Below are 16,152 nucleotides of genomic sequence, written 5' to 3' on the forward strand. Positions count from 1 at the left end.
AGGGCAGGGCCCAGCTGGCAAGGGCATGTTTCCTCTGGGGAGAGCCCAGCATTCCAGGCTCTGTGGGATCCTCTCTGAGAGACTGCAGAAAGAGCCCCGCCTCTCCCTTGCCTGGGGCCTCCCCAGGTACCCCTGTGGTGTGCAAACAGGCCCAGGCCCTGGGGGCAGGAATGTGAGGTGGCTCCTCCCTCCCTCCCTCTCCCCAGAGCCCACCACCCCTCCCTGAGGGGCTGATGAGCTGGAAGTGTGAGACCAGTCAGCTTGTGAGCTGGGATTACTGCTCCCTCAGGGAAAGGATGACGGGTCGGACAGGACACAGGAGCAGGTTCTCTGAGTTCTGGGGTTCAGTCGGTCGGTTCACAGAAAGCAAGACATCCCACCTTGCCCTTGTCCTCATCCTCCCAGCGCCCGGGGAAGCAGCCTGTTCTCACAGGCCACAGACTCGGGCGGGACTTCCCTTAGAAAGCCCTGGGGTAAAGAGGAACCCACCCCACCCCAAGTGTATTTCCCGTGGGTGGACGGGGACGGAGGGCTGAATCGGGGTTCTGACCCATTCCCTTTCTGTCTGGGGGTTCAGGCCTGGGTCACCACTGTCTCCTCTCCTGTGTGTGTGAACAAGACGGAGGTCCTGGTAACTCTGAGACAGCATAGAGCTGAGTAGCTCCCAGACAGGGGGCCCGGAGGGGGCTGTGGCGGCCCAGGAAGACAGTGGGCAGGTCAGCAGGCGCTACTGGACGCGGCCAGGCATGACTCATGAGATGAGGTTCCTCCAAACCAGAGGGTCCTCCCGCTCCTCTTACTTTAGTGTCTCCCAAGGAAATACAGACTCTGCAAAACCCTCAACTATGTGCCCAAGTTCAGTTCCCAGCCAGTGTACCTCCTGTGCAGCCGCAGCCCGTCCGTCAGTGGAGGTATACGTGTTGCTCTGATACTGAACAAGTTTCAGCAGAGCTTCCAGGCTAAGACACACTAGCAAGAAAGGCCTGGTGATCTACTTTGGAAAAATTAGCCACTACAAATCCCGTGGATCACAATGGCCTGATCCCATTGTGCACGGGGTTGCCATGAATTGGAGGCCGACTTGACAACAGCTAACAACAACAGCTATGTACCAAGCACCATGTCAGCCTGATGGCAGATATAAACCCAGCAGGTCAGGCTTTGAGAGGCGGCACTGGGGAGAATGTCCCCAAGACATTAGTGGTCCACTGTGCCCTCCTGGCCAGCATGGAGTGCTGTTTCCGTATGATGTGACGGTATCTCTGGCCATTCTGGATGCATCTTAGGTGAGCTACAGTGACATCCACACAGCTGAGCAAGAGCAGAGAGCTCTGAACTGTCTCTCCAGGCCTCCCTGCCCCGATGCCTGTCCCTGGCTGCTCCTCCAGTGCTGCCTCTGTGGCCACCGCCCTGTCCTGCCTGTTTCCTAGCTTATGCTGACAAGTTCGAGGCCTGGCTATCCCCATTTGCTCTTCTGGCCTGGCTAGGCTCCTGGCCCAGTCTCTTGAATGAAACTCCGGATCAGCAGGTGTCCCTGGGGTCCCCCCAGTGTCTTTTGTTACCAGGCTTACCTCACCTCTTGCACACACCCCTGCTTACCCCCAAACCTCCATATTCCTCAAAAGCCCCCTCTCTCAGCTCAGCTCCAGGTCGCAGCATCTCCAGCCTGATATCAGAATAACTTCCTTCCCTTCCGCTTGAGGGGTGTCCCCTCTCTTTTCGGGAGCGGTGTCTCTGGGCCTCATCTCATCTCCAGGAAACATTATCATTTCACAGTTGGTCACAGTTTACCTACTCTGGCCCTGGCCAGGCTGGAGAGCCCACCAAATCCACAGGGATTTGGGGAAGAAAAGATTTTTGCTATACTGTGTTTAGGGCCAAGGTACTGAAGAGAACAGGCTTACTTCCTGGGGGCAGGCCTTCCCTTCATCCAGCTGGAGCCTAGCAAACTCTTGGGCCTCCCCCTGCCTTCTCAGAAAGAGCTGCTCTTGGGACCTGGGTGAAGCTCCCAGGTACCTCACGTGGAGGGGACTGAGAATCACTCTCCCTCCCAGCTGTCCCTGCCCATCCTCCTGGCCCTCAGCCCCAGAAGTCCTATAAACATAGGAAGGCCTCTCATGAATGTAAACAGTGTGTGGCACGCTTTCTCCCAGTCGTCCGACATCTCCACAGAATTGTCCTTGCCTTCATGTTTCAATCACCCGTCACTGTTTGCTGAGAGCTCAGTAAATACGAGCTGGCCTTCGATGGCCGTGTTGACTGATGACTGGGGAGGCCAGAGAGACCATCAAAGAGCAACATCCTTCTCTGATTTACTGATGTTTCCTGAGCATGAGGCTCTGGGTCGTGGAGCGGAACAAGACGGCTCCTATCCTCAGAGGCGTCTCTCATTGCACACGTGAAAGAGAGACACACAGCTAACAGGTCATTGCAATACAGGGTGATCAGGGACTCTATAAAAGAAGACACGGGGTAGGGAGGAGGCGCTGGTAGGAGGAAGTGAACCTGAAGGAGGTTAGGAGCGATGGGTGAGGGTAGTGGTTCCGGATGAGGGGCTCAGATGTGCAAAAGCAAGAGAAATTACTGGAAGTTTGAGGAATTTCCATGGTTTGCTACATCTATAGCCCCCCTAAGTCCAGAGCAGGGTGGAGTGTAGATTTCATTTCAGGGGGTGCTAGGAGAGGAGTGTGGAAGGGCAGGGAGGGGCCGGATTATGGACCCTTGAGGCTCAGCTGGGGGTGTGGGCTGATTCTGGAAGTTTCAGGAGGCATCCCAGTACCAATAGCAGTTGCTGAGTTGACTTCAAGTCATGGCGATTCCATGTGTGTCGGAGCAGAAATGTGCTCCCTAGGGTTTTCAATGACTGATTTTCTGGAAGTAGATGGCCAGGCCTTTCTTCAGAAGTGCCTCTGAGTGGACTTAAATGACCAACCTTTCAGTTAGCAGCTGAATGTGTTAACCCTTTGTACCACCCAAGGACTCCTCGGGACTCGAGCTGCCTGCATGTGGGGTTTTAAGGGGGGCAAGGGCAGCAATGTGGTCAGATGTGTGTTTTAGGGAGGTCACTCTGCTTGCTTGCCACGTGCAGAGTAAATCAGAGGCTGCAAACTGATTCGGAGGCTGTCCTGGTCATCCAGGCAGGACAGGCAGGTGTCCTGGACCTGCTAGAGGCTAGGGGAGAGAGGAATGATGGATCTGAGCGCCATCCAGGGGTGGAGTGGCCAGCATGTACCAGCCTCGTGGGAGCTGCAGGAGCCCGAGGGAGATGGTGGTTAGGGAGGTTGGAGTGCCCTTCCTGGAGCAGGAGCCAGGCAGACCTCCGAGGTTGGGAGGCTGGAGAGGCCATGTCAGCGCAAAGACTGCAGCCGGGCCCGAGATACTGAGAGGCTCAGGAAGACAGTGCATGGAGTAAGGGCGCTGGGTTGCAGTGGCAAATAAGGAAGAGGGGGTTCAGTTAGTCCAGGTGATAACCTGAAAAACAAGCAGAAGAATTCATGGGTGATGTGGTTGGTGGGACCCAAGGAACCTTCAGAATTTTGAGCAGAGGAGTGACATGATAAGAGCTTATTGGAGAGATTGGGGTTGCACGGGCAGCAGAGGGGAGCAGAAGGAGCGAGACAGGAACAGAGGAGGCAGGAGTTAGAGGGCAGGAGGGAGTCTCAGCGCCACACCATGGGGGTGACCCCAGCACCCAAGTCAGAGAGAGAAGGAGGAGGGTCGGAGCAGCCAGTGAAAGGCTCGAGATTAGAGGAACCGTGAGCGAGCCTGGCAGGGGCCTGGCAGGGATAGTGGGTGTGGAGGGCAGAGATGGAGGCCACACACAAGGGAGGCCACGGGACATCTTGGAGTCCAGATGCTTGTAACCTGGCTGACGCTTGTAACGGGGCTGACGTGACCCTCTACAGTGTGACCCCTCTCCCTGCTTCTCTCCCACCTCGCCTTTGGCCGATGTTAATTTCTCTCGGTTGGCTTGCTTTCCCTCTCCTTGGCCAATACTCCCTGCTCAGAACTGGAGCAGTCTGCTCCCCTTCTCATCCTTCTGGTCTCCACAAAGCCTTCTCTGGCCATCCACTTCTCCCCCCGGCTAGGTCAAGTGCCCCCAGAGTGTCCTGTAACCCCTGTGAGACCGGAAGCTTTGGGAGGGGGAAACCATGTCTGTCTCCCTCATGGCTGTAGCCCCTGGCACCTAGCATGATGCCTGGAACATCGTAGGTGCCCAGGAAATGTGTGACGACCGATCAGATCTCATTTAATGCTCTCACCAACCCCAACCCTGTTTTACACGTGAGGAAACTGAGGCTCGGAGAAGTTCAGTCATTTGCCCAAGGTCACATAGAGTCTCGGGTGACATTCAGGACTGTAACCTGAGCTGGGTGCTCAGTAGTACTCACAGGGTCACCAGGAGTGCTTTTCTTCACTCAACCGAAGGACCAGAAGGTGTCCCAGGGAGATGGGGCCAGGGAGCCTTGGGGGCAGGACTCCGGCCCCCGAGACACAGGTGTTAGTTAGCACCGTGAGTCCCAGGATAGCCTGAGAGGTTTTCCAGGCCCTTCAAGTTAGGAAGTGAGGGCGTTGGCGGTTCAGTGGTAGAATTCTCGCCTTCCTTGCAGGAAACCCAGGTTCGATTCCCAGCCAATGCACCTGAGACACAGCCACCATTTGTCTGTCAGCGGAGGCTTGCATGTTGCTATGATGCTGAACAGGTTTCAGTGGTACTTCCAGACTAAGATGAATTAGGAAGAAAGACCTGGCAATCTAGTTCTGAAAATCAGCCAGTGAGAACCCTATGGTCACAATGACCTGAGCCCCAGCGGATCATGGGGATGACGCAGGACCGGGAAGCATTTTGCTGTGTCGTGCGTGGGGCCACCGTGAGTTGAGGGCCACCTGGATGGCAGCTAACAACAACAGCACGCATGTGGGCACGGGTGTGGGGAGGAAGAGGACGGCGAGGAGGTGGACGGAGCTTGATGGAAGGGTCTGCTTCCCTCCCCAGGAGAGGCTCCTGCTGTCTGTCCTTCCCCGGCATGTTGCCATGGAAATGAAAGCAGACATCAACGCCAAGCAAGAAGATATGATGTTCCATAAGATCTACATCCAGAAGCATGACAACGTGAGGTAGGGGTGAGGCTGGTGGGGCGAGGCAGGGTGGGAGGACTGAACCCCAGAGGAGGTCCATCAGGTATCGCTCCTCAGTCCCCTTCGAGTGGACACAGTCCCAACAGGGTGGTCTGGTGGCTTTGGAATGTGTGTTGTCTAGGCGTTCCCACCCCTCCAGGTCTGTTGAGTGAACTATCATTGTATCTGGTTTAATTTTCTTTGTGGTGAGGGGAGGCTGCAAGGAGAGAATATAGAAAGAAAGAGGAGAAGAGAAGCAGCAGCAACATCAGCTGTTGAAAAACTCCTGGTCTAACCAGGGAGACAGAAAGCGTAGACTTGGGATCCAAATGTGACCATCATCATCATCACCACAATCTTCATCACTGTCTAGCAGCTTCCATGCACTGTACCAGGCATTACCCTTATTATCACTAATCCTCCTGACAACCCTACTATAAGGTAGGTATCCTATTAGCGTTCGTGGCTGACAGATCAAGCTCGGAGGGGCTAAGACCCTTGCTCAAGGTCATGCCAGCAGGAGTGAGAAAGCGAGGTGTGCACCCAGGTCTGCCTGCCCCAGAGCCCACGCTCCTTTGACTGCGTGTTGCTGCCTCCCTAGACAACAGTTGCTGACGGCAGGGACGTGCAAACAGGTGTAGATTCATGGAGTGTAAAATCTGCTTATGAGTTCCACGGGGACATGAAGCCACACAGTGGCCTTCACCCAGCATGGGTTCCTGGAGGGCCCGAGAGTCCTCCCCTATGCCCAGCAGAGGAGCCTCTGTGTTTGCCTTCGAGAGTTGCTTTCTCCCTGGGCAAGTTTTCCTGGGACCCGCAGCCTTGTAAGGGTGGTGTGAAACGAACCCTTTGGAGGCTTGGACTGAATTTTCAGTGAAGGGATTAAAGGGAATAATGTTAATGAGAATGTTCCAAAAAGCTAAAGCTATACACATATACATGCAAATACACATACATTCAAGTTGAAGCTGACGGTGGTAGGAGTAGTGGGTAGGTGATGTTTTTTTCACATGGAGCGAGCAGAACGCCCAGTTCCCAAGCCTGTTCTGGGATCCAAGACTCGATTCTGTCCCTGTGCCCTCCACCATTCCCTGCACAGAGATTTGAACCCTCCCTCTGGGTCTCATCAGAAAAATGTATCCGCACAACACAATTCTCAACATTAGGGGTATCCCAGCTCCCCCAAAGCCCACTCTGTCAGGCAGGCTGATGGGGACTGAGCTGTGTGGCCTGTCACCAGCAGCAGCCTCAGTCCCCCAGGAAGAAGGCTACCCTGGCAGAACCTCCAGGTCCAGGAGGTTTACTGAAGGGGGCGCTGCAGGCCCAGCTGAGCTGAGCTCCAGGCCGGAAGTGTGGGGTCCAAGGCTTGACCTAAGGGCTTGAACCCTTTTCAGGTGGTGGAATAATCACTACTAATACTCGTTAATACTTACTTCACCCAGGCACTGTTCTAAATGCTTCCATATATTTATTCATTTAATTCCCACGGCATTTTACAGATGAGGAAACCCAGGAACAGAGATTAAGTAACTTGTCCAGGATCGCATAGTTGGTAAAGTGGGAGAATTGCCCCCAGGAATCTGTTTGATGTTAGAATTTCTGCCTAGCCTGTCTACTGTTGTTGTTAGGGGCTGTCGACTCTAACTCATCTGCCCTATCGGGTGTCCTGGGCTGTAATCCTTACAGGAACAGGCTACCAGGTCTTATCTCCCACGGAGCAGCTGATGGGTTCGAACTGCCGACCTTTTGGTTAGCAGGTGAGCACATAACCATTGTGCCAGCAGGGCTCCTTGCCTGACTCCTAGACAGATGTTACTTATCCACTCAGGAGAAAGGGGTTTTTTTTCAGGGCTCTGTGGGAAGGAGACCTGGGGAGCCCTTAGGCCAAGAGGAGACCAGAGGTGAGGGGGAGCAGAGGTGTGCCTCCCAGCGTGTGTGTGCATGTCTGTGTGACTGTATGTGTGTTGGGAAAGAGCCAGCAGGGGTCTTTCCCATCTGATGCTGCCCCCTGAAATATGTGGGTCTCCACATTAGGATATGTAAAGAAACAATTTTCCCTGTTGGAACAAACCCTGAAGCCCAAGTTTCAGGTGGGAAGAGGTGGCTTGCTAAGTGGTCCCAACACATGGGACCCCCTAAGTTCCCTCTTCTGGATTTTTCTCTTGGTCCTTTCATTGCCCCCGCGGTGGCCCTGGCATTGTCTCAAGCAGAGCGTGGGCAGCAGGTGCTTTCCTTGATTGCTCTGAGCACAGCTGAGCTGTCAGCAGTTTTCACTAAAGTATCAAGTAGAACACAAGGGAAATCCAGAAACTTCGCCGCTCAGAAACAATCTGAAATTCAAGGAGCAAGTTCTCAGCCTGGCTTGGCTACTGCGCTTCTCAGGCTGCCAAGCTGCACATCTGGAACATCTGGCCACCTCCGCTTCTCTGCCCAGTCCCTTGCCCTCTCACTGCTTCTCCTCCTCATCTGGCTTCCAGTCCCACAGTCGCTGGCTCTTGGACCCCCAGCCCTCCAGCAAGGAGACTCGGTCAGAGGGGCTGACCTGAGCCTCTTCCAAGTGATCACCTTAGGAATGGCCCACCCCCAGGGTGAGACCCCCTCGCCCCTCCCCTCCCATGGAGGCAGTGACTTCGGGTCGGGTCAATAAAAGAACAGTGCCCCAGTCGCAGAGTGACCCCAGCATTGCACAGCAAGAGTCAGACTCCAGCACAGTGGGGGTATTTCTGTTCTAGGATGTGCTCAGGATCAATGATAGCAATCAGGAAGGAGATGAAAGGAGAGAGACACCAAGATGCTGTGATTTCATGGGGACAAAGATAATTCCCACTGTGAAATCATGAGGGATACAGGTGGCTGGTACACATCAGAGGCCAATTGCAAGCAATCATATGCAAATATCCCATTGGGCTCCTTTCCCTACTCCATTAGCAGCACTGGACACAGCCCTTGCTGGAAACAAATTGCTTGCCCTGGTCCCTGTTTGATGATTGAAACTTTAGCTGGGGGTGGGGGTTGAGTAGTAGGTGGGGGAGGGGTGGTGGTGATGACAGCATAGTGCTTTGGGTTCGAGGAGAGCCAGAGGTGTGCAGTAGTTAAACCTGGGCTCCGGGGTTAGGTAGCTCTGCATGTTGACCTGGGCAAGTTACAAGCACTGAGCCACTCTGAACCTCAGTTTTTTCATCTGCATAATAGAATAGGAAAAGTACTTATTTAATAGGATTGGAAAGAGGAAATGGGATAATGTAGGGAAAAGTGCTTAGCATATGTCTGGCACGTAACAAGTGCTCTGTCACTAGGAACTGCTATTGTTTTTGTTATTGTTATCATTATGATGATTATCACGCCCATATCAACCAAAAAAAAGGCCTGGGGTTCTCTAGCTGGAGAATGGAAGGGTGGTGAGTCACATTTGTCAATTCTCTACGGAGTTGTAATATTTTGAGAGGGCGATGACATGTTGTCCTCTAGCCCCACTGAGAGCAAGGCTACAAGAAAAATAAATCAGCTCAACAGTGTGATGGATCGGGCCTGGATCTGAGGAAGAGACTAGGGGGGAGGAGTTTGGCCTGGGCAGGGTGGTGTGACAGACAGTGGCCTGCTTTTCCCCACCCCCAGAGGGGAATAGATGTGGTGCAGGATATAATCCCTGGGGCACCAGCCAGTGACAGTGGAGGAGCCTGTCAGAGGCTTTCATGCTGAGCTGCCAGCTGGCTATGGGGTGAGGCAGACCAGAGCCCAGGGAATCCTTGGAGACCCCTTGAAGACCCCCCAGAGGCCCCCAGATGCCTCTCCTGTCTGGTGTGTGGTGACAGATGGTGAAGTTTTCAGCCCCTCTGGGAAGACAGGTCAACTGCCCCAAGGCTGACATATGAGAGCCCTCCTCCCTGTCCCCCGTACTCCAGATGCATGTCCCTCACCCTGTTGGCAGTGCCAGGATTAGAGGTGGCCTGTACCGTCCCCACTCCTGGGACCAGGGCCATGCCAGCAGAGGCTGCTCTAGGGTGGGGGCTCCTGGTGGTCTGTCTTGGGAGCACGGAAATCAGTCAGTCTCAAAGGGGCAGGAGGAAGGGGTGCAGCCAGAGAAGGCCCTACACCAGGGGAATGCACATCCTGAGGTTCACAGTAAAGGCACAGACGTGGACAGAACCCAGGGGCTGGCTGCCAAGAGGTTGGCCAATGTGGAGCAGAGCAAGATGAGTGCCTGTGTTGAGCAGACTTGGCTCACATCCCAGCTCTGCCACTTAGTAGCTGTGGGAACACGGGCAGGTCACCTAATCTGAGCCTCAGTCTCCTCATCTGCAAAATGGGAATGAATGTCCATTCATTCACCAATTCAACTGATGTTTTACCTCTCTCTAAATTGTCTCACATACTTTGGACGTGTTATCAGGAGGCACGGAGAAGGACATGGAGCAGGACATCATGCTTGGTAAAGTGGAAGGTCAGCGAAAAAGAGGAAGACCCTCAACGAGATGGATTGACACAGCGGCTACAACAATGGGCTCAAGCACAGCAACAATTGTGAGGATGGTGCAGGACCGGGCAGTGTTTCGTTCTGTTGTACATAGGGTCGCTATGAGTTGGAACCGACTCGACAGCACCTAACAACATAACAAATCAATGGGGCCACTGGTTGAGCTCCCTAAGTGCCAGACACAAGCCAGGGGCAGGCGGTCTGATGTGTATTCAGAGCGACACTCCCTGGCATCACGAAGCTCACCTTCTTTTAAGGAAGACACACACTAAACAGCTAATGCGTTAGTAAATGCCGAACATATCATGTGCCTGCTTTGTGCAGGGCACTCTGCGAGGAGTCAGGGTAGGGTGTGACCCAGGCAGAGGTGGGCTTTCCATTCTAGCAGGATACAGCTGCCAAACAACTTGTCGCCCAGTTATTGTATTGCAGTTGTGACAAAAGCAACAAAGGAGAAACGTTTATAACAGGGGTCCACCCTGGCCCCAGGGCCTCCTTGCAGGGCTGCTGAGAGGTTCGATAGGGTAGTGTTGGTACAGCTCCCAGCACAGAGCCTGGCCTCAGGATGTGGCTGCAGACCCATTGCCCCATGGAGGCAGGACAACTGGGCAGGAGTCAAGGTCAGGTAATGTGATACCCCAAAGGTTTCGGGGGGCAGGGAACATTCCAGCCAGACGTGAGAAAGCACTGAAGGATTCTCTGCTTCCACGGATCCCCTGCTGGGTGAGTATGGCTCTGACCCTGTCTGGAGCCCCCTAGGTTTTAATGATTGTAGGATCATTCTGGAGCTCTGGTGGCACAGTGGTTAAGCTCTCGGCTGCTAAATGAAACGTCGGAGGTTGGAAACCACCGGCTGCTCTGCGGGAGAAAGATGTGGCAGTCTGCTTCCATAAAGATTACAGCCTTGGAGACGCTATGGGGCAGTTCCACCCTGTCCTGTAGGGTTGCTATGATTTGGAATCGACTGGATGGCACTGCGTTTTTGGCAATGGGTTAAGATCATTCTGGACAGTGTTCTCTGTGTGAAGAGAGAAAGGCCGTGGGATGTGCTGGAACACGTTGCTCCATCTGTTTGGACCCCTGGGGCTGAGGATGGAGGGTTGGGGAGTTTTGGTCCAGAGGCTCCTTCTCAGGGACTCAGGAGTTCTGTGGACTGGAGCTGGGGTCCTGACAGAGGAGCTCCCGACCCTGCTTGGGGAATGAGGGGTGTGGCAGGGTCTGGGGAGGCATGCCCTGTCCTCATTCCTTCCTCCCCCGACACCTCCTCTCCCCAGTCTCTCCCTAACGCCTCCCCCTTTTAAGGTTATTATCTCCTCTCCTGTCTCCTTCAAGGACTTGGCTGCATCCCCAGGTCGCTGTGGCGTCTGGCTCAGCTGCGGCCTGGTTCTGAATTATAATGACCGCGCGACACTGTCCGCATGCTCAGACACCTGCGGGCAGATAATGCGCCCTGTGGGCAGAGGGTGGAAAATGTTTACCCCCCAGCCACTCCTGGCCCATGGACCCGTGAGAAGTAGTCAGCAAATACCCTGCGTTCCTGTCTCAAAGCTGGCGTTATTAAGAAAAGTCTTCTGAACCCTGTCCCCATAGCAATTAAAGAGAGAACTGGTCTTTATGTTATGATTTTAGTCATTCCACAAACATTTATTGAACTCTTACTATGTGCCGGGCATGGCTGGGAGTAGATAAAAAAGATACCAACCTTGTGCCTTAAGGAATATTCAGACAGCAGTGAGAAAGGGCTGAGCAGGCTGTTATGGGAGCAGGGCTGGAAGACCCAGCCTGCCTAGTCTAGGGAGCCACTGGGGCTGCATCTGACAAATACACTAGGGTTTGTCCTGGGACATTGGAATAGGCATTGGCGAGGAAGGCAGCTAGCAAGGACTCATTGTTTTGACTCTCTGGACTTGAAAACAGTGGGCACTGGGGAGATGGGAAGGAAGAGAAGACAGGGCGAGGAAAGCGCTGGCCGGCTGAGCGTGCTGGGTTATGTCTTTGAAACAGCTGGGATCTTTGTGATTCGTGATTCTAATAACAATTTAGACTTAGGAAGGATTCTGGGGTAAGTCAAGGAAGACAGCATGAAGATGGGAGCATTAGAATCAGGTCCTAAAATAAGAATATGATTAGGTTTTGGCCTCAAAAAGAAACATTTTTATTATACAAAAAATGTATGTTCTTTGTAGAAAAATTGAAAGCTAAGAGCAGCACAGAGAAGAAAATAAGAAGCACTCATGGTCTGACCGCCTGCGGGCCCATTAACCGCTGTTAGAGCTGCTGCTGTTCCCTCCTCCTCGCGTGGGGTCCTCCTCCAGGAAGCATTTCCCCAGATCTGTCAAGACTCTGTAAATGGAATGTCTGTAGGTGCTATGGGGTGTTCCATTGCACGGATGGTAGGGGTGAGATTTGGATGGGCTAAAACAAGATTGAAGGGACTGGGTGGATGGGATGGGGTCTGCAGAAGGCCCTGAGGCTGGCAAAGTTCATACCAGAACATACTTTGGCCCAAACACCCCCATACCCTGTTCTGCTGGTCAAGCCGGTCATAGGGCCCCTCCTCTTGGTTTCTGTTTTCTGAAGGAAGGTGCCCTTCTTCCCTGTCTCTGTGAGAGTGGAAGGGGCATGCTGACCCAGGGCGCCGTCTCCCTATGGGCGGAATTGGTGTAGACATTCCTGGGTTTGGCCTTTTCCCCTTTTCCTTTCCCGGGTTATGTGCCCTCAGATGGTTCTCTGGCTGCTCCTAGTTCGTGCACCCCTCTATACTTTTTTTCACCACCCCCTTGGAGAATACTCAGTCCTCTGGTGTCTGTTCTCAGCCAGGTGTTAATAAGACCACAACCTGACTGTGCTAATTCACCTCATGGATGTGAATGGCTCACTGCTCCTCCTTTACCTTACAAGAGCCGTGAACCCAGATGTCTCTCCAAGTTACATGATTTGGGGCAAATGGAGGGCACTTGGAGGGCTCAAGAAGAGACTGCTGACTACGTCAGATGCCCAGCCACTTTGCCCTCCCCAGGCACGTACTGGGGCCTCCAGGGCACTTTCTGCCCTGCCAGGCCCTGTTCCGCCTACCCTTCAGCTCCTGCTCAGCCCAACATCCTGGAAGTTCGGCTGAGACCTGGCCGTACTTCCTTCCTGCTCCCCACCCCATGACCTCTCCTTCCCAGGCCCCTGCTCCTCCTGGGCCCCAACCTGCCAGAAGGTTTGCATCTTGGTGGCATTGCATGAGGTCTGTCTGTGCCAGAGCCCAGCACAGTCTGGATACAGAGCTGGCAGCTGGCGGAAGGTGAGGCCCAGCGGGGCAGGGCATCAGCACTGCCATCATGCCCAAACTGCTGAGGGAACTCAGCTCCCAGGTGTTCAGAGATGCTGCAGGATGGGGCTCCTCCAGCTGGGTCTCTGCTCATGAGCATGGGCCTATGCGGACAGCTTCATAAAGTTATAGCGCTTGTTGGCGGCGAGAGGGAAGAGTGAGGAAATCACTTCACCAAAAAATGCATGGGGTAAAGCTGAGCAGAAGCTGCTTGGGCAGGCTGAAGGGCCTGTTCTTGTAATTGGGACCAAGTGCCTCTGGCTCTTGCCTCTGGAATGGAAGGCAGACAACCGTGATTGATAGATGGCAGGCAGTTAGGGAGGAGCGCACAGCCAGAGTGGGCCCTGCCCAGCTTCTGTGGGCCTGCTGTGAGGGCCAGCAGTATTGCCAAGGTTAGCTCTCAAGTGTGAGCTAATTGATGAATCAGCGCCGTACTGCCTGCCTGGGCCCAGCCCTGGGTTGTAAAATGACCTTCTAAATTACTTCGGAGCAGACGAGGCCAACAGCACAGACAGCCTGCCGTTGAGTAAAGCTTGTCAAGTGGCGGATCCTCCTGAGGTGACAGTCACCAAGCAGAGTCCCCCCTCAAAGCCACAGAGACATGACAAGAGGGTGGGGAAATGCGGAAGTGGCCGAGTTTCCATAAATGTAGAGAGGAGGCTGCGTGGCATTCGGAGCTGGGGCCTCAGAGACCCTGTCCGAGACCCTGCCGGGTTAGGGGCCCTACCTGAAGGATCTTCTCCCCACAGCTGGCTCTCTCTGTCACTAACCTGAAGAAAGGGAGCCACAGCCACCTGCCCCTTCCCAGTTCCTCAGCAGCTGTTGAGAGCCTCGGGAGGGAGCCTTGGAAAAGGAGATTCCTGAGAGACTGGAGTGAGGAAGGTCAGGCTTGCTACGCACCTGGCGCCCCCTCACACACCCTTGTTATCTCCTGGCACGCAGCCAAGAAGCTGCCCGGGGGTCGCAGTAACCTGCTTTCTGTGAACATTGCTGGAGCGGCTTCTGGGTATCAGGCATGGGGCCCACCGCGGGTGCCTCAGGTGACGTGCTGGGAGCCCCTAGAGGCCCCACAGAGTAGAAGGAAGAGCTCAGAATCTGGAGTTACTGGTCTTGCCTCTTGTGGAATTATGAACATTCGTCTTCCCGTCATCAAATACGCACCAGGCACCTACTGCGTTCTGGGCACTGGGCTGGATGCCAGCGGGGGAGATACAGCAGGGCGTGGCCCGCCCCATCCATCCATCCATTCCTTCAGGCGATCATTCATTCAGTCATTCATTCTCAAAGGTATTGAACTCCCAGTCTTTGTGGCAGACATTGTGCTAGGAGCTGGGGTGTAGCAGGGAATCAAATAGACAAAAATCCTTCCCTCAAGGAGTTTACATTCTAGTGGGAGGAAGTAGACAAGAGCATAAATAATAATAATAATAATAAATAGTAAAGTAAACGGTGACAATGTACAATGAAGATAAATACAGCAGAGAAAGGAGACAGGCATCTGGGAGGGGTTGTGAATTTAAATAGGGGGCTTAAGGAAGCCTCTTTGAGAAGGTGACATTTAAACTATAGTACGGTGGTTCTCAGCCCTGGTTGCATATTAGAATCTCCCAGGAAGCTTAAAATAAAACAGAACAGAACAAAAGCAATCGTTGGCAGGGCCCTACCCCAGACCAGTTAAATCAGCCTCTCTGGGGGTGGGACCTGGGACCTATCTATGTAAAAACTCCCCAGGTAATTCTAAGGGACACCCGGCCTAAGAGCCACTGGTCCAGGGTGATAAGAGCTACAGGGGAGAAAAGTGCTCTCTAAGCCCCAGCGAAGTCATCTGTGGACAAGGAAAACTGACGGCAGACCTGCTCGTCTCATAATTCACGGACGGCTTCAGACCTGCACAGGCCTGTTCTTGGCGCGTGGTGGGTTGGCTGGGCGGGAACGAGAGGTCAGGCTCAGCGATGTGAGGCTTTGCACGCCGGGCCTCTGGGTCCACACACATCCGCCTCGTGTTTCCGGACGGTGGCCAATGGCCATTCTCTTCCTCTTCACTTCATCTCCTTTGCTTGGTGCTGTGGGTTGCTTTGCCTGACAGTGGTCCTTACCAGGTTAGGGGACCTTTTCCTTCCTACCATGGAGGTCTCACCAGCCCCCGAAGCCAGGCTTTTGCTGCCTATCCTTGGACCTGGGGTGGAACCGCCACTGGGCATGGTGTGTGCCAGCTTTGTGTCTGAAATACTGACGTTAGCCAAGAGGACATTCGCTGAACGTGCTTGTCGACTCACTTGCAGCTGACCCTCACCCCAAATTCCCTTGATTTTGATTTCCTGAGGATTAAAGAAGAATTTCCAGAACAACTACATAATCGGTGCTTTTACAGTTGGCCCTCCATATCTGTGGGTTCAGCATCCAAGGATTCAACCAACTGTAGGTCAAAAATATTCCGGGAAAAATGATGTTATGTGATTGCTGACATGTACTAAGTGGTTAGGCCTACAATGGTTGCATCTGTACTGAACATATACAGACTGTTTTTCCTTGTCATTATGCCCTAAACAATGCAGCGTAGCAACTATTTACATGGCATTTACCTTGTATTAGGTATTCTAAGTAATCTAGAGATGATTTAAAGTATACAGGAGGATGTCTGTAGGTTGCATGCAAATACCATGCCATTTTACATAAGGGACTTGAGCATCTGTGGATTTCAGTATCTGCCGGGGTCCTGGGACCAATTCCCTGCAGATACCAAGGGGCGACTGTACATAGATTGGGAGAGACCTTCCCTCCTCCCTGGGTGGAGTGGGACAGCCACCTGAGGGGCAGGGTGGTGGAAGTGGGCCAGGAGGAGGTTCTCTGCTTACGTGAGGGAGCTGGGATCAGCCTCTGGGGCGTAGCGGCTTCCCCTCACCAGCTCTTTGAACACCTCAGCGTGCTGTCCACCCCGTAGCCTCCCTCTGTGCTGCCATGTCAGACTCGGGCATCACAGCAAAGCTTGATGGAGAATCCTGCACTCCATTCTTCTTCTGAGGGCCCCACCCCAACTCTGGAGCAGCTCATCTGCTGCCACATCCTGAGTCCTGTGGCTAACAGGACAGTGTCTCGCTCTCTCCCTTCTGGCTACCCCCACCCCCCATCTTTTCTCTTCCCCTCATTTGTCTCGTCTCTTTTCCACATCCCCTCCTCTCTCCCACTCACTTTGGCCTTCCTCCTCCACCTGCCTTTGCTGATCCAGGCTGGGATCAAAGTGGCC

The 16,152-nt window shown here is 53.6% G+C and overlaps 1 protein-coding gene across 1 annotated transcript in view; it reads left to right on the forward strand.

Moving 5' to 3' along the window:
• ADCY5 (adenylate cyclase 5) overlaps positions 1-16,152 on the forward strand; it is a 189,869-nt gene that overhangs the window by 119,402 nt on the left and 54,315 nt on the right. The window contains exon 3 of the mRNA XM_023728701.1: positions 4,997-5,118. Coding sequence (XP_023584469.1) covers positions 4,997-5,118 — 122 coding nt within the window. The remainder of the gene's footprint in view (positions 1-4,996; positions 5,119-16,152) is intronic.

This window comes from Trichechus manatus, unplaced genomic scaffold (assembly GCF_000243295.1).
Source record: "Trichechus manatus latirostris isolate Lorelei unplaced genomic scaffold, TriManLat1.0 scaffold00026, whole genome shotgun sequence".
NCBI classification, from domain to species: domain Eukaryota; kingdom Metazoa; phylum Chordata; class Mammalia; order Sirenia; family Trichechidae; genus Trichechus; species Trichechus manatus.